Source organism: Crinia signifera, chromosome 1 (genome assembly GCF_055691185.1).
Source record: "Crinia signifera chromosome 1, ASM5569118v1, whole genome shotgun sequence".
NCBI classification, from domain to species: domain Eukaryota; kingdom Metazoa; phylum Chordata; class Amphibia; order Anura; family Myobatrachidae; genus Crinia; species Crinia signifera.
This window is the reverse complement of record NC_139217.1, coordinates 115,731,597-115,758,554: the sequence shown is the minus strand read 5'-3', so window position 1 is coordinate 115,758,554 and position 26,958 is coordinate 115,731,597. Positions and strand designations below refer to the sequence as shown.

The 26,958-nt window shown below is 41.6% G+C and overlaps 1 protein-coding gene across 2 annotated transcripts in view; it reads left to right on the top strand.

The window, feature by feature from the left end:
• The first annotated feature begins 5,687 nt into the window (after nt 1–5,687).
• LOC146059668 (lecithin retinol acyltransferase-like) overlaps nt 5,688–26,958 on the top strand; it is a 26,803-nt gene continuing 5,532 nt past the window's right edge. The window contains exon 1 of one of the 2 annotated variants that reach the window (XM_083172107.1): nt 5,688–6,238. In XM_083172107.1, coding sequence (XP_083028233.1) covers nt 5,708–6,238 — 531 coding nt within the window. In that variant the 5' untranslated portion in view covers nt 5,688–5,707. Of the gene's footprint in view, nt 6,239–26,726 lie in introns of those variants that run through there. The other variant, XM_083172098.1, reaches the window with a different exon arrangement.

Here is a 26,958-nt window from a genome sequence, read left to right as displayed (position 1 = left end):
AAAATAATTGATCATAAATAAATAATAATTTGAACTGGTCCTGGACCACCAACCTGTGGCACCCGTGCAAGTGTCCTGGGGCACCCCAGGGAGCCACAGCACACAGTTTGGGAACCACTGACTTAATCTAAATAAATATTGTATACAGCAAAACTAAAGAATTCACAGAGGCAGTGTGTACTGTTTCCCATCACTGTGTAACAGAGAGATGCAGATCAGCATAGAGAGCTCCGGCTCCTTCTACTCCCCCCCCCCCCCCCCCTCCAGTCTTCGGGGGGATGGGTTAGGTTACGAATCGGGCACAATGATTGAAATGAAGGGACACTACAGTGCTATATCTGTATTTATGTATCCATGCTATAATATGTGGGCTGTACATTTCATTTTGTCTTCCAATTGTATTTAGGGTTACTACTGAAGCATACTCTGAATATTGATAACCTGGATAAGTGATAAATACCTTGTCCTTACCTCTCCCACAATATGTAATATCCTCTCAACAATATGTAACATTCAATTAAAAAACAAAGGATATAAGTACAATGTGTGTTACAAGTGTCTTCTTCCATAGTAGAAGAACCTGAAAATTTATTTTATCTCCATTTCTCCTGACAAAAGGTGATGATATATGTTTACATAAGGGATACTACGTTAAATAAAGTTTTATTGAAGGTGGCTCTCAGCTTAATATGAATATGTACTGTCTCAGGAACCAGTAATAATAGCAGCAATTCAGAAACACAGTACCGGCTTGCTACATTAGTACATTATGAAATGCTTGCCAACAAAAGATTGCAGAAACTTTTTAAGAAGTTTATGGTGTTACTGGATTTATTGTAATCAGGTGGGTTATGAAAGAAGATTGAATAAGAGGATTACTAATTTTCCTTCCTCTAGTTTATAACTACAAATTGTTATGAGAAAAATAAAGTTTGCAAGTACAATTGTAAGTAGGGATTTAGCAGAATTGTAGGCAGTTGGGCCATGAAATAATTTCTAGTTGAATAATATACTGAAGGTGCAGTAAGGACCTGGATTTTCAGACTTTCTTAGAATGCTTTGTAGGGAGTAATTCTGTTTGTACATTGAAGGACAAAGATTATAGAGCCAACATCTATTTTTTTCAGTATATTCTTTTGGTTACACCTACGACATCTATAGAGTGAAATCCATTTTTTGTAGAGCTCATTAATTTAAAATGGAGTAGTGCTATTATTATGTCTTGTTTTGTTTAGAAGTAACTTCTAAGCAAAGTCAACTAAAATATAGTGATCAATGCGACACTTGGTACAAATATGTTTATGATATTTAATTTCCCTAGGTTAAGAAACCAGACTTGTAGTTTCAAGCACCTGGGTAACTCTTATATTTCTTAGATAGTCTTGCAAAGTGTATCCAAGGGTGCATACACTCTGTGTGATATGAAATACAGATTTTGACTATATAGTCAAAATCGGTAGAAAACAAAGCATAAATTGCACCGTCTGTATACAGCTTGCGATGCCGATCTGCATATTGGAGGGATTGGCATCACAAAAAAATAGACTGTGAAGGGAGGTGAATTTTGACTTTATTGTGTACAATCTAGTGTTTTAGTATAGTCAAAATCTTACAAAGCCAAAATCTTACATAGCCAAAATCGCACAGTGTGTATAGTCAATATCGGTGGTTTCTGGGCAATTGCATAGTAAAAATTTCACCATGTGTATGCACCTTAACTTTGCATACCTGTAACCTCTTCTCAGAGTGTGACAATGGATATCTGAGATGGTAGGCAGTGCATTGCATTTATAAAGTTGATCCTTTGAAATTATTTTTTTTTTTTAAATGAAAAAAAAAAAAAGAGATTACAAAGATTTATTTCTTATTGATCATTTGAGGCTATGGATGTAAAATTTGACTTCATATTTTGGTACTTATTTCCTAGCATGGCGCCTGCGAATTGTATCACAAGGATCGGGACCGAAAAAATTGCGTTGATCGCATCGCATGCAACCAAATCGCGATTGATGCGATTTTTACATTGGAATCAATGTAAAATGGTCCCTGAGACCCAATTTTACATTGTGCCCAATGTAAAAAGCCCCCCAAACCCCAAATTTAATTGCATACCCCCCCTCATGGCTGAAATGTCCCCCAATTGTTAACGGCACCCCACTATTGACGCCAACCCGAAGCGTGGCGAGTGCAGCGAGTCCACGAGGGGCGGCGGTACGCGTCCTCCGACCTTTTCATACCCCCACTATCCACGTCGGCATGGAGTTGATTCTATAAAGTGTGGCAAGCGCAGCGAGCCACCGAGCCCGAAGCGTGGCGAGCGCAGCAAGCCCCGCGAGGGGACGCGCATAACTTCACAGGTATACGCGTCCCCTCACAGGGCTCGCTGCGCTCGCCATGCTTCAGGCTCGGTGGCTCGCTGCGCTCACCACACTTTATAAAATCAACTCCACGCCGACGTGGATAGTGGGGGTATGAAAAGGTCGTAGGATGCGTACCGCGCCCCTCGCTGGCTCGCTGCGCTCGCCACGCTTCGGGTTGGCGTCAATAGTGGGGTGCCGTTAACAATGGGGGGACATTTCACATACTTAAAACCCATGAGGGTGCATATACAATGAGAAATGGGCCATATTGGCCCATTTCCCATTGTTCCCTATGTAAAATCGCGTTGATCGTGTCGATCGCATCGCATGCCATTATAATGGCGTGCAATGGACGCGATCAACGCGATTTTAACATTAAAAGCTAATTTAACATTGAGCCCTATGTAAAATCGTGTTGATCGCGTCGGTCGCATCGCATGCCATTATAATGGCGTGCGATGGACGCGATCAACGCGATTTTCTTATTGCCGGCAATAAAGCCCGGTAATTAACAGAAAATCGCATCCATCGCATACCTTAAGTTACCTTAACTTAAGGTATGCGATCGAGTACGACGGGCGCCGTGCTAGGAAATAAGTACCCATATTTTTTTGTAGATATTAATGTGAATGCAACTTAAAGGGATGCAGTCAAAATCCCGACGGTCAAAATCTCGACAGTCAAAATACCGACAACCATTGACCGACGGTCACAATCCTGACAAGGTCAAAATACCGACAAGGTCAAAATCCCAACAAGGTCAAAACACCGACATATAGAATGTAGACAGGTGAAAAAGTCTACATGACTTTCAGTCGACAGGTCGCGAGGTCGACATGGGTTTTTCACTGTTTTTTGACCCGACATGTGCCGACAGGTGGTATTTCATGCCCTAGTGGGAGAATAAAATAGTGGCCCTTATTCACATTGGCGCGTACGCATGCGAATTCGCACGTTTCACCCTGCAACCCCCATTGCGCATGTGCAGCAAGCGCACTGCGCATGTGCAATGTCATTAAAACATACTCGCAAGCAAACTTTCGTGGAGATTTCTCCATGCGAACGAGTGCATCGGTAGTAGGCGTGCAGTGGGCGTTAGCATGGGCGCGACCATTATAATGAGCAAAAGTGGGCGTACACATGGGCGTTCACTATGAGTGGTGGGAGTGCTTTCGCATGAGTGCAAGAGGGATTGTTCCCCTCCAACGCAAAACTTTTCGCCAGCTCAAAGCAGGTTTTTCGTTTCGCACACCTTGCTCCTTGTAATGTGCTCATTCGTACGGAGCAAACACACGCACGAAATGGCTAAATCAATGGGTAAATCAATGGCACCTGCACACTATTGACACCAATACATCGTAGATTTCATGAGACAATTACCTCAGCACAACTTCTGATTGCATACCACCAGCAATCAAGTGTTAGCAGATACAAACTTCTTCTGTTGCTAAAGTTATTTTGACCAAACCAATGCGCTAAAACCAAACAAATCCCACCCTTATAAATTTGCCTTATGTAACATACCACCACTATTGTCATTTCTACTCTGCTATATTTAGCATGTTGCCCCTGTCAACATTAGTCGACATGTTTGCTAACATTTGGGGAGTAGAGCATGTTCGTTAGCAGCTTGAGGTGAGTGTGCGTGCGCAAATGTGTGGGTGCGTGCGACCAGTTACACGTACGCACAGTGATAGACCACCCCCTTCTTTGGATGGTTGCGTGCGAATGATTTCGCAAGCACTGTAGGCGTGCCTTCGCCCGATGCGTGCGTGTGTTTTTTTCCGTAAGAGTGCTTGCGAATGTGCATGCGAGCGCATGAACCTGAATGAGGGCCAGTGTGCAGAGCGCAGCGAGGCACCGTGCCCGAAGCATCACGAGCGAAGCGAGTGCAGCGGGGGGCTGCGGTTGACTTCCAACTGTGTCCATGTCGACTGTGTCGACATTCGGATAAAAAAAACAGTGAAAAAACCCATGTTGACCTCGCGACCTGTTGACCGAAAGTCATGGTGACTTTTTCACCTGTCTATATTCTATATGTCTGTATTTTGACCTTGACCTTTGATCTTGTCGGGATTTTAAATGTTGGTGTTTTGACCATGTTGGGATTTTGACCGTCTGGATTTTGACCGTCGGTATTTCAGACCGAATCCGACTTAAAGGTACCACTATCATTTTCAAATATCAGATTTGATATTACTGTTTTTGCCTAATTATTTAGTTTTATTACAACTGACAGAATCCTCATCATTATTGACTGAAGAATGCATTTAAGGAACAGATATCACTGTACATTAACTTTCTCACTTTCAGTTTTTTTTTTAAATGACAGTAATTTCAAATGACAGTAATTTCTGATGTATACAGGGTTAAAGAGTGTGGGTTTGCAATCAAATGATATAATATTATCTCAGAATCAACAACACTAATATAAAAGATGGTATATGATAACCTTTATTACATCAAGCAAAGTACAACCATTACTCTGCAAAACATGTCCTTATTAAGTCGCTAAACAGTACATTCACCAACAGTGAGAGAAGAGGGGAACATGCAGAAGGACAGCCATCCATGTGGTAATACAGGTATGTCTTCATTCCATAACTTAATAGTTATTGGTTGTACACGTTGATTGCAAATGTGCAGATGTCCATAGAGATAGTTTGAGCTGATTTATTGGGGGATTTGCGATCTCATATTATGTTTAGCAGTTGTTTGTATTGTGTGTATATATTTTTAGAATGTATTATTAGAACATGGGCTGATATTGCTAGTTGTACTGTTATTCTAGGTTGAGTAGCCTCTTGATATTTAATGTTATTATTGCCCCTGGTCATTGTCTTAATGTGAATCATCACCAGAGACTGTCTAGAAGTGAATACAAGTATTAACCTGTTAGAATTAGCTGATGTAAGCTGAAGTAGATTTTGTTGTACACATGTAGTAATACTTTTACTATTTACATATACTTGTACACACGTGATTTTCACTTAATAAGAACATTTTTTTCCAGTGCAGTCTCTGACAGTTTCCAAGCTTTAGAGAGAAAGATTATGATTGTTAATAGAGTTTGGAGATTTAGCTACATGGATCAGAAAATGACTAATCCCATCCTTGTTTTCTTTACATGTTGTGAAGGGTTAATGGTATGACAATGTCTCCATGTCTGTTCCTTATTAAATGTACTTAATGAGTGTCAAACTTGTTCTTAGAGCTGCCTACGTTTTGAACCAAGCCCACTTAGTTTAAAGCACAGGTCCCAACCCACATGCCTAGATAAAATGCAGGATTTGCTGAGAATGCAGGTTCATTAAAGCCACAAGTTCACCAGCGCACAGCTACTGAAAATGAAAAATCCAGTCTTGGTTGTATTGTCATTTTTATGGCAAAAAATACTAATCTTAATCAAACCGAAATCAAATTCTGCTCCAGTAACTGACAAAAATGCCAACATGTATGAGATATCGCTCTTTAAAAGAGGTGATCTCCTGGAAGTTCCGAGGACTCTCTTTGTCCATTTTGGTATCTACCTTGGGGACAACCGGGTTGCACATTTGATACCAGATATTCTTCCAGCTTTATCATGTAAAAAAGCTTGTATTCAGAAAATGGTCACGAACAAAAGGCTCATAGCCGGGGTGCTAGCTAAGATAGCTAGTGTGAGGGTGGACAATGTACAGGATTTTGCTTATGGAGGAGACATAATAATCAACCACATGGACCGATATGTCCCAAACAAAGTGCTTTCTGCTGAGGAAGTAGCTCAAAGAGCAGAGAAACTTATTGGAACTACATCCTACAGCCTGCTATGGTACAACTGTGAGCACTTTGTCACCAACTGCAGATATGGTACTCCTATCAGTTTCCAGACAGACAAGGTAAATCATTTAGCGTCCAGAGTAAATGTTTGTACAGAAATATGCCATATATCGTGTTATATGAGCCTAAGAGTCAAAAATAAAGTTGCATATCAATTTGTGCATTATAGCAATTATAGTGGATGTCCTTGTTTACAGTATTTTATTTTTCTTACTATAACACTGTACTGAAACCGTCTTTTCAGGTGTCTCTTTGTATTTGTCAAAGTTGTTTGAGATAACCTAACCTATTTCCTATTGCTTACATCACCGAAGGAGTTTCACTTATTAAATACTATGATGTCATACAAAAAGAAAATATACTCATCTCCCTAATGCTGCCCCGTTTATTGTTTTTTACTACAAATGGACTAGCTAGAATGTTCGTTAGATGTGGAGTCTCGCTCAGCTGTTTTTCTCTATATGGCTCCCTTATGTATTAACACTACCGCCCTCTACTAAAGAATATGTCCGTAAAGTGATAAGACTAACAACGTGGTATAATATGAAAACTCTTTCCAATGGTTCTGCACCGTTTTAGAACATATTGAGACTATATATAGGTGTGATAGTTCTATATTCTATTAAACACTTGTTTATGTTTTTGTTACTAATCTTTTATCACCATTTGCAACCTTGTATATCACTATGATATAATGGCAGTGACACGACCTGTTTTATTATTATGTTGTATTTATGTTCTATACCATGTATACTCCTGCAATTTATCTCTTCCAATAAACACAAATTAAAAAAGCCAACTATGATGTCACCTAGTGTACAACATTATCTTTCTAGTTTACTTGAATATTAAGTATCCCTTCAAAATGTACTCCTTTGAGCAAGTTTATCAAATTCATAAGCAACGCACGTAACCCCATACGTTATTCTACCTCATTACCTGCCTCCCATCTACACACACAGCTTACTGTATAATACATACTGTATGTCCACTTTCTATACTCACACAACCCTCTCGTGGGATGTAGTTGGCATCCTGTCGCTCAATGTGTGGGTAGCCTGCCGGCACTCTCAGGGGCAGATTTATTAAGCTTGGAGAAGAGATAAACTGGAGATAAAGCGGAGAAAAGGTAAAAGGAGATAAAGCACCAGCCAATCAGCTGTGTTTGAAAAAGACAGTTGGGAGCTGATTGGCTGGTGCTTTATCTCCTTTTACCTTTTCTCCGCTTTATCTTCAGTTTATCTCTTCTCCAAGCCTAATAAATCTGCCCCTCAGTACCAGGATCAAGTTCCCAACTCCTTCTAATCGCAGGATCATATAGCAGCCCACCAAGAACCTTTCCTTGCAATCTGGACGGACTATTTTTACAATATGTTGCATTTACTCTCATGTATCAAATACCTATTTTCCTATCGATTTTAGGCTTGCCGGCAGGGCCCTCTTACCTTTTTTTCTGTCTTTTATTCCCCAGCAACAAAATATACTGCCACTGTATAAATACATGTTAATGATTGATATAGATATGTATATAATTTACATTGTAAATACAGTATGTTTATGTATGTGTATTTAAGATAGTAAAATGAAAGCAAAAACTTTTTCACTAGAAATAAATGTAACTCTTACATTGGTTGCGTAGCTAATTAAGGATGTCCAATTGTTGGAGTGAACTCACATGTGGCAACTCACACTTTAAAATGTTCTGTGCTGAGTGAAGATGACTATAACATGTTCAGATGATTGAGCATTATCTGAAGAATACCAGTTACAGCATAGGAAAAAGAAAAAAGAAATGTTGATGAGTAGTATTGGAATGATATGTTGATAATGGCAGTGTGTACTTGGGTAATAAACTGGTAGGTAAATTGGCTCCCAACAAAATTAACACTAGAATAAATATATGTGGTCGTATATATGTGATAGAGAATATAGATTGGAAACTCCATTGGGGCAGGGACTGATGTGAGTGTTCAAATATTCTCTGTAAAGCGCTGCAGAATATGTATGTGCTATATAAATAACTGGTAAAAAATAAATAATATAATCTATCAGAGTTTTCATACAAATTAGAACCTACACATATATTATTGTTTATTGTTTAAACCAAAATCCCTACGACATTGTCTTTAATTATGTCAAACGACAAGTGTTTTGTATGTACATACAGTGATTGATGTTTACCTGCACTTTTCTTTGCAAGCTGACCATTTGCATTTGTAATGTGCACCACAGGGTACCGCACAGTGTCACTTTTTGTGATGGGAAAGAAATGCCTACGACCATTCCAGTATAGACCTAGACTTGCTCATTGATAGAAGTTCCTAATGATGACTGCATAATAGAATACTAGATGAAAGAAACCATTCTTTAAATTCCCTCCAAAGCTTGTCACTGTACACATTAATACATATCATAACATTCTGCCACTGCATCCAAGCAATCCTTAAAAAAAGACTATCGTTTCTGGTAACATTTATTTTCCACTACTGCTGCACTTGGCACACTTTACCGTTACCAATCGTAGACCATGTGGATGGTAAACTATGAAAAAGGTAATAAAATAAAAATTACGTTTTCATGTGTTGACAATTGACTTTGACCGTTTGCTTGTGTCAACATTTTGTTTGTGTCCACCTTGTGCATGTTGGCCATATGATGTTAACCAATTCACTGCAGACCTGTACATAGTTGATCTATAATACGGATCACAGTTTACTTACAGAGTACTTTATTTTGGACATGCCATTTTCCTTTTCCACATACAGTAACTAAAGGTGCCTATACTGTGTCCTTGTGTTTCCCTCCTATGTCCCTATAGATTGTAAGCTTGCAGCAGGGCCCTCCTACCTCCAAGTCTGTCTGTCGTTACCCAGTTTGTTTTATCACTGTCTACTATTGTAATGCGCAATGGAATCTGCTGCGCTATATAAGAAACTGTAAATAAATAAATAAATCTGTGGTCATGATGTCCTGATCACCCGACTTTCTGGCACCATGTTCTGGTGACCAGATGGACCGGTCAGTGGCCAGCGGTTATCTGCAATCCATCAGGGGATTTCATGATATGAAGCATGGGTACTTGTTTCCTAGCACGGCCACACCGATTTACATCGGGGTGGTCGTGTCGGAAAAATCGGGTCGATCGCATCGCATGCGATTTGGTCGCATGCGATGCGATCGACGCGACCGACCAATTTTGGACCCGATTTTTTTATTTTTTTTTTTATGTAAATCGGGTCCCTGGGACCCGATTTTACATTGCATTCAATGTAAAATATTCCCAACCCCCCCAAATTTAACGGCGTACACCGCACCCCACGATAGACGCCAACCCGAAGCGTGGCGAGCGCAGCGAGCCCGCGAGGGGCGGCGGTGCGCGTCCTCCGACCTTTTCATTCCTCTACTATCCACGTCGGCGTGGAGTTGAGAATAGAATAGTGTGGCGAGCGCAGCGAGCCACCGAGCCCGAAGCGTAGCGAGTGCAGCGAGCCCCGCGAGGGGACGCGTATACCTGTGAAGTTATACGCGTCCGCTCGCCACGCTTCGGGCTCGGTGGCTCGCTGCGCTCGCCACACTATTCTATTCTCACCTCCACACCGACGTGGATAGTAGGGGAATGAAAAGGTCGGAGGACGCGCACCGCCGCCCCTCGCTGGCTCGCTGCGCTCGCCACGCTTCGGGTTGGCGTCGATAGTGGGGTGGCGTTTACAATGGGGGGGCATGACGGGGCCATATACAATGAGAAATGGCCCATATTGGCCCATTTCCCATTGATTACTATGTTAAGATGGACTTAATCAAGTCCATCTTATCTTGTGCCATTATAATGGCACAAGACCGACACGACCGACGCGATTTCAATGTTAAAAATATTTTAACATTGAAGCCTATGGAGAAATCGGGTCCATCGCGTCGGTCGCGTCGTGTGCCATGTTAAGGCACACGACGCGACCGACGCGATGGACCCGATGGACGCGATTTCTCCATAGGCTTCAATGTTAAAATATTTTTAACATTGAAGCCTATGTAGAATCGGGTCCATCGCGTCGGTCGCGTCGTGTGCCTTATTAAAGGCACACGACCGACGCGATGGACCCGATTTTCCATTTGACGGTAAAATGGACCTGATTTTAAAGAAAATCGGGTCCATCGTGGGCATTGTGTGCCTTAAAGTTAAGGCACACGACCAAGAAGATTGTGGCCGTGCTAGGAAACAAGTACCGAAGCATGTAAAAAAAGTCTGTTTCCCCATCTCCGCCACAACCAGAGAATTGGGATTTTTATACATGTTTAATATCCCCGATCTTCCAAGGATATCAGGGGAATGCCCCAATACACTGCTGGTCATTCAGAAACAGGTTTTGGAGTAGATACTTTTCTGAACTGATCATGGACACATGAATATGATATGTTTTGAGAAAGATGTACAGGTTGCTTGTTTATGTTTTTCCACTTTTTGATTCAAGCTGCTATTAGAAATTTACAATATTTTGTCCTGTGATTACCTTGGCAACCACAGTCACATGATATGTTATATAGTAAGTAAAAAGCCTTACGAACATCCAGAGCATAAACACCCCCACAGCCCTTTCTTCTGCTTCTTCACTGAGCTTCCTAACTGACTTGCTCAGATGAGAGACCCTTTTTTTCTGCACTGGCAGATATCATTTTTTTTAAATAAAATTTAATTAAAGTTTTCAAGAAGTAATTACAATTAAGTAGATAATAGAATGGAGTAATATCCTCTACCAGCATGTGGGAAAACTGTAGTTCCACAAGTAAAACACAATATTAGTTACTAGCTGACCCGCCCGGCGTTGCCCGGAAAACCTTGGGGTTTTTTTATTTACAAAATTGCTGAAAAATGTGATCTTACAGTATGCTGTGCCAAAGACCTAAGATTGTAATTTGTTAAGATTCCACCATAACGTTAGAATGTGTTTGCATTGATACTCAATGATGGCAATGAAATCAGGTGCAGTGTTGTTGTTTGAAAAACAACGCTCCTGAGTTGAAAACTTGTATGTGTTGATGAATTCCACATCCACTCCTGATATTTAGAACCTATGACATACCCTCCAACATCTGAGGGTCAGAAATCGGTACAAAATCAGAAAGGGATGTGGCCACATCTCCATTTCTATACTCAATGGTACAGTTTCTAGGGTACAGGCGCTGAGTGTGTGGAGACCAGGGTGGATGTTACTTTCCACACCATAATTAATTAAAAAATCTCCGCTCCCTGCCACTGCCGCTCCCCTCACCGATCCTGCCTGCAGCAGTCTCTGAGGTCTGGAGATCTGTAAAGCACATGCACCGGGCGTCTCTACCAAACAGTGGGGAAGCCCCTGAGTGTGGGAGCAGGTCCGCGGGCCTAGCCACATGACATCACGCTACCCACACTACTGCAATGCACCACTGGGAACGGGTGCAAAGGGCCAAATTCTTCCCTACACCTGCCGGGCCAATCCACCAATCCAGCCATCGCAATCATAAATGGGTGCATTGATAAGGTTTGGAGTGTAAGTAGTTGAAGAATAAGACTGAGGTAAAGATTTGCCATGTTAAAGTGTACAATTTACGCAATAAATCGTGAAAAAAAAATATAAGTGTACATAGAAGTACAGTATAATCAAGAAATGAAAGTAGGATTACAAAATAAGTTCTGATTCAAACTGATAATTGTTTGGATGGGGGTGGGTTGCGAAACAAATCTATAGGTGGGGGGGGTATGGATATTGTGGGCATAATTGGTGTTTGGTACACATACAGGGGGTCCTCAATTGATGGGATTTTCACTACAGTGTCATGGTCACAGTGTCACCATAGTGGGATCCCAATTGGGATCCAGGTGGTCTTTTAGGGACCCTTTACAATCCCGTAGGTCTCTTCTCCTTGAGCCTACGGTCTCCCTTAATGATAGTCAATCACTGAGGGAGACCGTAGGCTCCAGGAGAAGAGAAAATGGGATTGTAAAGGGGTCCCTAAAAGACCATCTAAACCCCAATTGGAAATCCCCCTATGGTGACACTGTAGTGAAAATTTCTCATCAACTGGGGACCCCCTGTAGGTGTACCAAACACCAATTAAGCCCACAATTTCCTTACCCCCCTCCACCTATAGATTTATTTCGCAACCCACCCCCATCCAAACAATTACCAGTTTGAATCAGATTTTATTTTTTAATCACGGTATAGTGTACGATTTGATGAGTAAATTGTACACTATAACGTGACAAATCTTCATCTTCGTCTTATTCTTCAACTTCTTACACTCATAACATTCAAATAAATATATGCAGTGCTCATGCCCATCGACCAAACATTATCTGTGAACCAAATGAGTCTGGGAAACCCTTAAGACAGACAAGTGCCTATCATCCAACTGACTAACAGGGTGAGTGCAGTGTACCCACTTTGTATTGATCAATGGGTGCATTGGCCAGGACAAAGATTTCTCAGTGCAACTGGCCAGGGAGCGCAGAGACGGATATGGGAAAAGAAAAAACGTTACATTAGGTACAGTTTTTATGTGCCGGTACAGACTGTTAAATAAACTGCAAATTCTTTTTTTTAATGTGTTTGTGTGTGTTGTACTGTTTTTGTGTGTGTGTTGTAGTGTATGTGGTTGTGTGTGTTGTGTTGTATGTATCTGTCCAATGCGTAAGTGTGTGAGGTGTGCTATGTATATACAGTATGTGTGTGTTGTGCCTTTGTGTATCTGTGCAATGTTTAAAGCCCCGTACACACGGGGAGATATATTGCTCAGCAATATATTGCTGAGCAATATATTGCTCAGTTTCTCCTTTTCATCAGTGACCAGAGATGGTCGCTGATGAAAAGGAACCTCTGCCGGGGGAGTCGCAGAGGTAATCAGCTGGTCGCAGGAGCAAGCTCCTGCGACCAGCGATTAGAATGGGGCTGAAAACGGGAGATCGCATTTATCGCCGGGGCACACTCCCATCACTGGCAATATGGTCACCAGCGACCATATTTCCAGCGATTTCAGCCCCTATCGCCCCCGTGTGTACACAGCTTATGTGTGTGTTTTGTGTGTTGTACTGTTTTTTGTGTGTGTGTGGTGAATGTGGGTGTGTGTTGTGCTGTTACAGGTATGTAATGTGTGTGTGTGTATTGTGTGATCTGCCCAATGTGTAAGTGTGTAAGGTGTGCTACGTATAAATGTGTGTGTGTGTGTGTATGTGTGTAGTGTGCTGTGTGTATCTGTTCAATGTTTGTTTGTGTGTTCTGTGTATTGTACTGTTTTTGGGTGCATGTTGTAGTGAATGTGGGTGTGTGTTGTACTGTGAGTGGTGTGTTATGTGTGTGTGTTGGGTTATGTGTACAGTATCTGCCGAATGTGAGGTGCGCTACATACTGTATATATGTGTGTGTAGTGTGCTGTGCGTATCCTGGCAATGTTTAAGTGTGTGTGTTTGTTGTACTGTTTTTGGGTGGTGTTGTAGTGTGTGTATATGGGTTTGTGTTGTACTGCATGTGGTGTGTTATGTGCGTGTTTTGTTGTGTGTATCTGTCCAATGTGTAAGTGTGTGAGGTGCACTACGTATATATGTGTGTCTTGTGTGCTATGTGTGCATATGTGGTGTAGTGTGTGTGTGTGTGTGTGTGTGTGTGTGTGTGTGTGTGTGTGTGTGTGTGTGTGTGTGTGCGTGTACAATGATGTGTGGTCTATATATATCCTCAATTATTCCTAATTGTTTAAAGCCTTCACCATAATGTTAGAATGTGTCATATATTCTCAATGACAGCAATGAAATCAGGTGTGGAGTTGTTCCTTCGACAATGGTTTCCCAGATCGTCAATCTTTTTCCCCAGATCATCAATGAAGGCAAATTAAAACTTGGTGGTTTTTAAATTTCTAAGTGAAATTTCCCCAAAACGGCTTCGAGGTGCACACCACCGGGTATAGCGGTACCTTGTTGCCAAATTTGGGGGCTCTGAGTGCCACGGTGTGTCCGCAATGCGACGGACACGCACACATACACGCACACACACTCTTCAACTTATTATATAGATAGATACTGTTACGAAAACTGCAGCAGAGTTTTAATTTACAGCACAGAGCTGTATATTATAGCAGTTATTTTTTTCCAGTATGGTGTTGAAGACCAAAACATTAGGGGCAATGCAGACCAGGAGTTCATCGCTGCCGGGCATCGCGCATTGTGGACCATATGCATGTCCAGTCAATTGATAATTGGCTGCCGTGCAATTCCAGCCATGCAGTCAGATTTGAATTACCCTCATTGTGTTATTGGCACCCATGGCGACAACAAACTTTGGTAGCTGTGTTTCAGTTCTTATATGTCATTTTTCAAACACAGCCAGTAACATGACAGGAAGTGTTTTGCTGGTACTTTATCTTTCTCCCCTGTATCACTCAATAAGGTTTAAGCTGAGTACACAATGGAGCAGCAAGCATTTGTTCCAACATTGGAACAAATGTCCTTGAGCTCAGATTGTGTGTACATACTGGAATGAGTTTCTTGATGGATGTATTGATTATGGTCTCGATTCAGACCTGATCGGTGCTGTGCGAATTTTCAAGATAGCGATTATAGAATGACTGCGCAAGCGTACATATTGTGGGGCGCATGCGTGATCCCAAGCAGTGACAAAATCCAGCTTCTGTCCTGATCTTTATCCATTCACGAGTTGATTGAGAGGAAGCAGACATTTTTGGGTGTCACCCAGCCATTTTCTGGAAGAGTCTAAAAAAATGTGTTCCCAAGCATTATCAAGGGGGATCTGTGGCATCAGCTTAAGCCTCGATCAATCCGATGGCTCCAATGTGGCTTCTACAGTATGACAAAGTGGCTGTGTGACCATCACTGGATCAATGTGTTAATAATATGGAAAAAAAGAGATGTGCAGGTTCGGATTTACACGGATCTCAAAGGGGGATCTTATTGGCTATCCAAAACATGTGACAGCCGATAGCCAATAAGATCTCATTTTGAGAGCCGGGTAAATCCGAACCTGCACATCTCTAAAAAAAAGACCTGTTATCATGAATTAAACTTTGTATGCTGGTGAAGCATCATTTCTGTTAAGTGCAGGTATCAGGAGGGGCTAATTCGATGGACCCCAGTCATTTTATTATCCACTGTACATTACAATGGATAATTGCATTGCCCCCATAAGTCCTTTTGGAGAAATGTGCTATATAAATGAACATTATTACAGGTTGAGTATCCCGTATCCAAAATGCTCGGGACCAGGAGAATTTTGGATAACGGATTATTCCGTATTTCGGAATATTTTAATATTTCAATGATGTATTTTGAAGTATCTTGCATTTATGCTGTATAAACACATAATATACACACAAATATATTTTATTACCACATAAAATACACACAAACATATTTTAATTGTTCAAAAAACAAGGTTTCAAAACGTGAAACAAAATGTGTGTACTATCTCAGCACTGAATTTGAATGCCAAGCAATCATTGTCTTGCACATATATAGTGCCAGTTACATATCATGTCCCCAGTGATGCTGTTACATATGTCCCCAGTGAGTTTTTAGCAAAAAAAAAAAATTTTTTCACTTTCTGGAATGTCCGTATTTCGGAATAATTCGGATAACGGATATTCGGATACGGGATACTCGACCTGTATTAGTGTTTCAGTATTTCAAGGAGGCAAGAAACGAACACATCCCTATATTTCTTATATACTGTACTTCCACAGGGACATCAACCACCCCAGTAGCCTTAGACACGGCGAAGGAAGTGAGAGCTAAATCAAGCTTCTGTTTTGTACTATTTTTATAATATGTCTACTCTGAATTCCATCTATTGCATATGTGGTATGAGCTTGTCAACTTATTTGTTTTTCAAAATAAACTGTAAAATAATAAAAAATCATTATATAACAAGTTTTTAGCTTAGTTTTATTGAATACATTAATCAAATATTAATTGTATTTGTTGAAAAAAGTATATGAAACTTTGAAATGTAACTCCTCGTATTGTACTTTCCTGATTTTGATGAGACTTAGACACTCCTGATGTGAGGGCTCTGTCCCTCAATTCTGGTTGGAACAGCCTTGGGATGAATTCATTTTGGCAAGAGATTTAGCCAGGTAAATATCTTTGCATACCTCATGCCCAGTTTTGGATTACCATGGGTATGCATGTTCCTGATACCTGCAGTATGCAATTTAATAAAAATCATTGGGGGGTTTTAAGCTCTGAAAACCCCAAGACACTTTAAAAAGAAAATATAAACCTCTTTGAGGAGCTCTTCGGCTCCCGGTGGTCTACCCTCCATCTCCCCACTGGGGAGGGAGCTGCTGGGAGTCTCAGGGGTTTATGGGTGATGTACAGTAATCTGTCTCTGGGGAGAGAAAGATAATGCACAGGGTGTGAGGGGTGACACACTCATACAAACGGGAAGCGGTCATCTATTAGAATGAACTTAGGTCTACAGTCATTAGGTCGACCCCACTAGGTCGACTGGCAGGAAGGTCGACCTGACTTAAGGTCGACATGGGCCAAGGTCGACATGACTTAAGGTCGAATTTGCATAAAGGTCGACATGAGGAAGGTCGACTGGTCATAAGGTCGACATGGGTTTTTCACTGTTTTTTGAGCCGACATGTGCCGACAGGCGGTATTTCATGCCCTACCATCCACTAGGGCGTGGTGGGAGACTAAAATAGTGTGCCGAGCGCAGCGAGGCACCGTGCCCGAAGCATTGCAAGCGAAGCGAGCGATGCGAGGGTCCGATTCTCATTGCCAACTGTGTCCATGTCGACTGTGTCGACATTCGGATAAAAAAACAGTGAAAAACCCATGTCGACCTTATGACCAGTCGACCTTCCTCATGTCGACCTTTATGCAAATTCGACCTTAAGTCATGTCGACCTTGGCCCATGTCGACCTTAAGTCAGGTCGACCTTCCTGCCAGTCAACCTAGTGGGGTCGACCTAATGACTGTAGACCTAAGTTCATTCTGACAGATGTACCGCTTCCATACAAACACACTCAATCATACTTACACACTCACAAACACCTCATCAATTAATAGTAATGAATAATAATGAGTGATAACAGGAATTTCCCCCATTATTAAATATGTTACTTAGTTGTTTTTTTTGTTGTTGTTGTAAATCTGTCAGGTCCTGAGGAAAATGTCAATAATCAAACATTTAGCTAATACAGTACGTGTTAGAGTACAACCATTTAGTTACTTGGGAGTACTAAGCACTAATATGGAACGTACGCACGTTTGGCCGCACCGATCAGAATAACCTCCTAAATCACATGAGAATATTTCATTTACATTGGTGTTTACAAAACTGTCCACGTACATGCGGTGTCTTTGTGACAGCTAATGTTCTAATTAAACCAGTTGCATAATAACTAAGTATTGAAATATAAAAATAATTGTCTTTATAAGGTGTAGACACACCTGAGCTTTAATCTTTACTTTGACACATGAATATCAAATAATAAATGAACATCATTGTTCCTGCAAATGACAGGTCCAATCCATCTGCTGATTCAATCCATCCGCCCAATTGAAAATCCCAGTTTCTTTTTCCTTTGTAGCCTTTGTATTTTATCATCCTTATATTGTTATATTAATCATCTGGATAATCCAAGACTATGGAAAAAGTGTGTGAACATTGAATTCTAGGTTATACCAGTTCTGCTACAGGAAAGCATCATGTTATCCACCCATAAGCGGAAACTTTGCAGAATGTGGTCATGTAGCTTAACAAGTATTAGGAACATATACAGTAAGCATTACAGAAGTGTGGGGCATCATTCTCTGTGCATAAGTACTTCGCTTTCATGGGAATCCACAAATGGCTGAAGTGCTCTAACCAGAAGTGTTTGGCTGTATGTCATTGGAGATACTGTGAAATAAAACGTGAGTTGTATGTGAGAGCATTTTCAGGACGAACTGAGGGAGCAATCAAATTGCATCTTTTGGTGAGACATTAGTGTGGGGCTGATGGGAGTATACAACTGGAGGAGTTGAACTCCATATCTGGTCATGGAGCACAGGTGGCATGGGCAGGTATGATACATACTGTACAATGTACTATGTATACATTTATTTATTACAGTTTTTTATATAGCGCAGCAGATTCCGTTGCGCTTTACAATAGTAGACAGTGATAGAAACACTTTTGTGACCACTAGGGTCACCCAAGAGCGCTGGTTTTCCACAGAGTTATAACGAGGGTGATGGCTTTTTTTAGCCAAGCTGCAGCCTCCTATTCAGAGGAATTGTGTGCCTCTTATAAATCAAGAAATATAGGTTTTTTGTATCTAGCTGGAAGCTGGTACACCTAGGTGGCGCTGCTTAGCCAAAAATCAATTTAACCAGTCAGATGTCTGAATTAAATAACACAAATTTATTAAAAAACATATTTCATCAATAAAATAAAGGTATTCCTAGACAAACATAACATACAACACATAATATCATAGGCAAAGCTAGGTGCGGCTTTAAAAGTCTATATAGACTGAGGCTTTTGTTGTGAAATAAATGTTCATTATAACACAGAGGGCGGTATTCAATGTGAATACCGGCGATGGGCAGCGAATCCTGTTTAGGATTCGCTGCACATTCGCCACTGGTCGCCGCGTTCCGGAGCCTCGCCGGCTCCGGTATTCAACGAGTCAGGGGCTCGCTGCCCCTGACCGGCGAATATGAGCTCCTGCGGCGAACACCGCAGGGAGCCTGAGGACGGTGGCAGGCAGGGAGATGGAAGTCTCCCTGCCTGCCCCAGAGCGTATGTGGGGGGGAGGTGGGCTCCCCGGGTGCCAGGCAGCACAGGCTGCCCACTGGGGGTGCCAGCAGGGGACCGGGTATATTCAATACACCCGATCATGCATATGTAACGATCGGGTGCAGTGAATATATGAATATCTAATGAGCGGCTTGGCTCCGGCACCCCCTGCTGGCTGGTCAGTGTAAAAAAAAATATATATATATATTTTTTTAAATTAAATATATATTCATGTGCTTACAACACATGAATAAAAATAGCATGCCCCTCCTCAGAATAAAATTCCTGATTTTTTGACACCAAATGTAAAAAACAAAACACTTTATTTTAAAAGTTCACCTTCCACTTCAACATAAAAAGATAGCGATTGCTACTCAGTGAATCATGGCGAAAAAAACCTTGAAATGTATTCGCCATCTGGTCATTGAATAGGGTGATTCACCGTTTTTGTCAAAAATTCGCCTTACAGCACAAATCGCCATAAAAACCTGGCGAATCAGCCTCATTGAATACCGCCCAGAGGCTTTTTGTATTATAGAGGCTTTTGTATATATAGTTACAAGTCCACAGGGCCGTATATATATTAGAATTGATCTTTGCTGAGTTAGCTGTAAGATCAAAACAGGACTTCCTCCCTTTTTCTGAGCCAAGTTGAATTTTGTAATCCTTTTGGATGGTCTACCTCTTTGCAAAGGGACCGGCTCCAGGTGGTGTCCGTCCAGTCAGTCAGATCTGCTGCCTGGTGTAATAAGGGCTGTGTGCCAATGCAGCAGCGGAGCTGGGCTGTTTCCGGGCTATCGCGGGGCTCCCAATACGTGTTTCTCCGCCTAATAGTGTGTCAGCGGCTTCATCAGCTGACCCAGCTGATGAAGCCGCTGACATACTATTAGGCGGAGAAACGCGTATTAGAAGCCCAGCAATAGCCCGGAAACAGCCCAGCGCCACTGTCAATCACCAGCTCACCACGCTTTGGGCATCGGTGGCTCGCTGCGCTTGCCACACTTTATAAAATCAACTCCACGCCGACATGGATAGTGGGGGTATGAAAAGGTCGGAAGACGCATACCACCGCCCCTCGCGGGCTCGCTGTGCTCGCCACGCTTCGGGTTGGCGTCAATAGTGGGGTGGTGTTAAAATTGGGGGACATTTAAAACATGAGGGGGGGGTTCTATTAAAATGGGGGGTTTTGGGGCTTTTTACATTAAAATCAATGTAAAATCGGGACCATTTTACATTGATTGCAATGTAAAAATCGGGTAAATCTCGTTGATCGCATCGCATGCGATTTGGTTGGCATGCGATGCGATCGACGCGATTTTTTCGACCCGATGGATACAATTAAAATCGGAGGCGCTGTGGTAGGAAACAAGTACCGTATTTTATATTGAATATGGTAAGATACAGGCAACCAATGGAGGGACTGGCAGAGTGGTTCAGCAGACGATGAGCGTCTTGCTAGGAAGATCAGCCTAGCAGCAGCATTTAAAATGGATTGCAGTTGCGAGAGTCTGTTCTTGGGAAGACCAGTTAGGAGACTATTGCTGTAATCAATGCGGGATATAATGAGTGCATGGATAAGAGATTTAATAGTGTCTTGTGTGAGAGAGGGTCGTATTTTGGTTATGTTTTTTAGATGCTTGTTACATGATTTGGAGACAGATTGAATGTGGGGAGCAAAGGACAGTTCAGTGTCGAGGATGACCAATATGCAACGAGCTTGTGGGGTAGGGAAGATTGTCGAGTTGCTAACAGTTATGGAGATTTCAGGATGGTAACTGCTCTTGGCTGGTCGGAATATAATTAAAGAAAAATTCAGTTTTGGAAATGTTGAGTTTGAGGTGGCGAGAAGACATCCAAGATGAGATGGCAGAGAGACATTCAGATACTCGTGCCAAAACCACTAGTGACAACACTGATAGTTTTGAGTATCGTCCGCATACAAGTGATACTGAAATCTGAAAGAGCTGATTAGTTTGCCAAGCCATGAGGTATACATGATGGCATGGGATTGCTATATACTGCATAATGTAGTGTGGCTAAATATAGTGTATAGTGTCCTAAGGCTGCCTTGTGGTGTATTAGCAATGCTGCAAGTAAGTGGGTAAAGCGTGGTATGGTGTACCTGTAAGAAATATGTTGCAGGTACGCCTTACCACTTGCCCCCAAAACCCACTGTCAAGTCTAATTATAATGCAGCCATTTTCTAGTCCCCGCAGCAGCCTTCCCACCCAGCGTTATGATTTCATACTGTGTACAGTTGCCAGCTACCACTGACAGGCATCAGCGGCGCCGACAGCATGAAGAGTGGGTTGCCTGACTCTCCCCCAAGCAGCAGCCACCTCCCCCACCCCCTGGCTGTTCCCAATTTCCTGTCCCCTGATTCTGCAGCCGTTTCAGTCAATCCCCCCCCCCCTCCCCGCCAGCAGCTGTGCCTAAGAAACACAGCAGGGAGTTGGGGTACAGCAGCTGCTGCCTGGCTAGAGGCTCCATGACCCAGTAGCAGCACTGCAGTGACTGTCACTCGCAGCGCCAGTGGTAAGGTGCCCTATGTAGACTATGTTGTATGTATATATGTATGGGAGGATCTATATATGTATGGAGATGGTATATGTATTGTATATAAGTAATGGGGGGGTGGGATGGGATGTGTATATATGTAAGGGTGGTGGGAAGGGATGTGTGTGTGTGTATATATATGTATATATATATGTGTGTGTGTGTACAGATGTGAGGTGTGATGTATTTTACATATGGGGTATATCATGTGAAATGGGTAGTACAGTGTGTGGGGTTCTATGTAATGGGCATTGAGGTATGGCGTCATTTGTAATGGGGAGTATGGTGTGTGGCGTCATGTGTAATGGGCATTACATTGTGTGTCATAAGATGGCCACACCCCTATTGTCATGTAGCCGCTCCTTTAGCTTTGTCATGTAGCCTCATGACACATGGGGAAGCTAATTCAGATTCCTGGTCGGTCTGCAATTTCAGAATGACTGGGAGCTGTTGCCGGATGGTAATAAAAATAATAAACTGTTTTGGGCACCTCTGGAACACCCCCCAATTTTGCCATTGCTTCCACAGTCTCTACCATGTTGATTAGCATACCTATGTGCAGAATGACTAGTAACATATTAACATTCTCTATCTCATTACACAATTAGATCTGTTAAAACAAAATTCTCAAGTATGATAATGATGACAAATCTACTATAAACCCAGGCAGGGCTGGATTAAGGTCTGTGGTTATTCTCGTTGCAAATTGGAGCCGGGGCTGCTGCACAGGCATGGCCTCTTCATGGTGCCTGGGACACGGGATGATCAGGCTGGGAGATGCAGGGCTGGCAGGTGAGTGGGAGAACACAGCATCTATCCCCCAGCACTGCTGCAATGCTTCCCATGCTGCGGTGGACAGTCAGTGGCCGGGTCCCTGCGGCGGATGAGAACTAGTTCCCATCCGCCGCAGGGACCCCGCCACTGACTATCCAGCCACAGCAGGATGCACTGCCAGGACCCCGCTGCCTGCCAGCCACCCGCCACCCACCTGCCCCTAGTCACCCTGTGGTGGATCCGCCACTGAACCCAAGGGTGAAATGTAATAGGATGAGAGATTTAGAAAGTGAGAGATTTGGTAAGGAATCTCCAGTTTTTTTTTAAACCGGCAATCATTTACTCTGCACAGCCAGATGATTGCCGGTTTAAAAAACACCTGGAGATTTCTTACCAAATCTCTCACTTTCTGAACATTTCACCCCAGGTGTCTAACAGTTTTATCACACTTCGGGGAAATTTGGTTAAACAGTATTTGTAGTTACCTGCAAATATAAAGGATCCCCAGGATTTTACAGGGATAGATACTGTAACTCCGATATCTGCCCGTGTCTCTCCATTTCTGATGGCAAAGCCACTTCCATACATTTTTGTGAAGACTGCTATGCTTTCAGATTTACTTTTGCATTTCTTAGTTTGGCCCCTGCCGCTAATGCCAACTGAAGATGGCATTAGCTTCTAATAACCTATGGGTATCTGTATAACATCTTTCAGAGATCCTCTAGATGTATTCCGGTGTCTGATTATTTTCCAGTTCCGGTGATGGTAGCACACTGCACTAAAAATCCAGGCTATGATAAATAACCCCCTATACCTATAACTTCTGAGCTGCAGTCTCTATCTTTATCTAAAGATTCTGAAGAACATCCTTTACAAGATTGCTAAAAACAAATAAACAACTAGATCAATAGTTTGCTCTAAATTGACCATTAGCTACAACAATTTTGCTACCGATTATTGCAGATGGAAAACTGATAATTAGTATTATAGTTAATGGCGATAAGATTAGTTTATTTACCTTATGTGGTTAAATCATGTTTTAGCTTTTTCTTAGCACAGATTAAAGCTAAAGCTGTTGACTGTCTCTCTTTAGAAGACAGTCTGAAAGGAAGTCTACAATGGAAGATTTTATCTTTGCACAGCAAGCACAGTAATATACTGTAGCAAGGAATAAACTGGAAAGTCAGGAAATTGGGCCATAAACATGTAGCTTCACAAGGCACAGAATAGTGTAAAAGGTGTATGCTGTTTCTGCTTTATTTTTATGGGGAGAAAGGATGAATGCTTAACAAGTAGGCGCTATAAGGTAATCTTTTGTGCTGACTTGTTAGTCAGTTAGACTTGTTAGGATAGCACAAAAAAGGCTTGGCTAATGGCTGATGACAGTGTGCTGGCAGGCTCTAAGGGAAAGGCTGTCTGTATACAACTGGATAAAGGATCAAGTTCTTCCTTTCTCTAGGCCTCAATGGCTCAGTCATTTTTCAGGTAAGATGAATGTGTCTTCCCATCTATCATTACTTGCAGGCTCTCTGGGAAGTTGAAGCCCTGTGGGTTAGTGGTGCATTTGCTTGGCTGCTGATGTTATTAGCTACTGAAGAAGGAGCTTTGTTGACAAGACAGAGCTGCCTTTTTGTCAGCTTTGTTCCTGGGGTTTATTCATTTACATAATGGATTAGCATGTATCGAAGTGCCCTTTAATGGATTGCTCCATTTTTCTTATTTCTTTTTTTTTATCTATTTAAACATGAATATAATTCAATTTCCAAAAAATATACTATAAATGACTTACTTTATAAATTAAATTAACATTTAATTTAAAATAAAAAGCAAGCTTTGATAGTGGCGTGTATAGGAACCCCTTTCAAGGTCTGCTTCAGTAGGGGAGGCAAAATTCATTCTGTAACATTTGAAATATGACTGCATGTAACTATATGAATATCAGCATACCAGTGCGCAGCGCTACATCACATTGCCAATACTGTATGAGCTATCTAATTACAATAATAAATAGTGATATCAATTTAATAAGCAGTCCATTGGTAAAAACTATAATATGCACACATTGGGCCAGATGTGTCAAGCTTCAAAAAGTGATAAAATGGAGAGTGATAAACAGCCAGCCAATCAGCTCCTAACTGCCACGTTACAGGCTGGTTGAAAAATGATAGGCAGGAGCTGATTGGCTGGTTGTTTATCACTCTCCACTTTATCACTTTTTGAAGCTTGATACATATGGCCCAGTGTAACTAGAGATGAGCACTCGGATTTATTTGGATTTACTCTGGTATGTTCGGATTACAAATACCAGATCTTATTGGCTATCTGAACTCACTAATCTCTAATGTTATCCATTTATCTTGTCTATGGACCAGTTTGTTACATAACTTTTAAAAACTGATCTATAAGTAAGTGTAATATTCTTTTTCTTCTAGATTTAGGGTAAAATCACTGGCATGCTGTATCTATAATGGACGCAGCAGCCCACACACCACACACCCTGCACTCATTTAATTATACTCCCCTCTCCTTCCAGTGCCATCAGCACAGCGGCAAAAAATCACTTTGAAAATGGCTGCTGCGGCCATTTGCTGGTGATTCGCGTCTGCACAATACAGGTGACCTCAGAAATGCGGCGTGGGCACCATGGAGACCTGCTCATGCGCAGTAAACTCTGGCACAATGCCAGAGTCTTCTGCACCCCCAGAGAGGAGGGGGCCCAATCGAAGCCAGCACGTGCCCCTCCTCCACTTTTGAAGCACCTCTGGGTAAGATATTTTTTTAAACATGCAGTAGAGAGTACAAGATTGAAAAATGCACATAAACTGATTTGTCTAAATATTTTTTATGTGTTCCAATGTGATGGAATACAAGATAAATGGGCAACATCGATAGTGTAATGGTTAGCATTACTGCCTCGCAGCACTGAGGTCATGGGTTGGAGTCTCACCATGACCCCAACTGTGTAGCGTTTGTATGTTCTCCCTATGCTTGTGTGGGTTCCCTCTGGGTATTTCGGATTCCTCGCACGATCCAATAATGTACTGGTAGGTTAACTAACAACAAAAATTAACCCTAGTATATGTATGTACATGTGGTAGAGTTTGCAGACATATTCTCTACGCTTCAAAAGTGATAAAATGGAGAGTGATAAACAGCCAGCCAATCAGCTCCTACCTGCCATGTCACAGACTGTGTTTAAAAAATGTCAGACAGGAGCTAATTGGCTGGCTGTTTATCAATGTGGCCCAAAAAAAGTTACATTATTATCAATTTCTGCTCTCCATCTCTAAGTCCACACACATGCACTATAGAATGTAAGTTATTGTAATCAGGACCATATCTCCTTTTGTAATCTCTGTAATTACAGTTAGTAAATATGTAGTTATGTACAGTGTTGAACTTGTCTACAACGAGTCCTGGTTTAGGTCCCCTGTATTTTGTAATGTGACATTATGTTTTATGCTATGTAAATGGCTGTAGAAATACTTATTGTGCCATATACAGTAAATAAGATAATTACAAAATGTACAATTTTGGACATCTGCCTTAAGTTCTCAGCCTGAAAGAGTTATACAGTCCATTATTTTAAACTGTTATAGCTAATGGTTGCAAAGTTGTGTATTTTGTCATGGCACACAATTAAACACAATTGCTTAGTTTAATTAAATTTGTCGATTTGTGCATGCACAATAGACTTGTGCACGATACTGTAATTATAAACAGTACTGTAGTTGTCGAATGTAATATTGGTCATTGGTCTCATTTTAAAGTTAAAATAACGTATGATTGCAACTATGCACATGATTAATATATCTTTTTATAACATATTCATTTATTAAAATGGAAAGAAGTTGGGAGAAAATGGTACTTGTGTAGTTTCACAGCGCCAGTATGAGTCCCCTTGCGGGGCTCGCTTCGCTCGCCCACGCTGCGGGCTCGGTGGCTCGCTACGCTTGCCACGCTATTTAAAATCAACTCCATGCCAACATGGATAGTGGGGGTATGAACTATCCATGTTGGCATGGAGTTAAGTTACTTTTTTTAACATAGTTTGTGGCGAGCGTAGAACCCGGAAGTAGCACGGCGCCATGCTGGCGCCGTGAAACTACACAAGTACCGAGAAAACTTATAAATCCACTGCATTGCAATGTAGGTGTATATTATAAATAGGCAAGTAAATTACATTGTATTCTGTTGTATTACAGCATTTATTTATTTATCAATCAATCACCAATGAACATATTCAGGACCTGAAGTGTATAGTTTTATCTTTCAAAAACATCAGTGAAAACGAAAACAGAATTCTTATTGTTTTACAGATTTATTTAATTAAATTTAGATTTATTTCTTGTATTCGGAAGTTGTACTACAATGCAGTGGAGAGGGACTCCCACATTAGTTGTAACCAATCTGCAAAGACTTTACTCAGTGATGTCATAAGATTCTCCCCATGTGTCTAACAAAAAACACAGATTAGCATGAGGCAAACCCCAGCAGCTAAATCTTGCCTTGCAGTGCTCAAGGTGAGCATCATGAAATCCCTACTGGTGGGACTGATGATCTTCCTTTTTGAAAAAGTCTTCATTTTTGCAAACATAAAGAAGTTTAGCCTGGCAAAAAGGAGATGTAAGAAAAGGTCTTCTTCTGATATTGGCACACCGAAGAGAGGTGACTT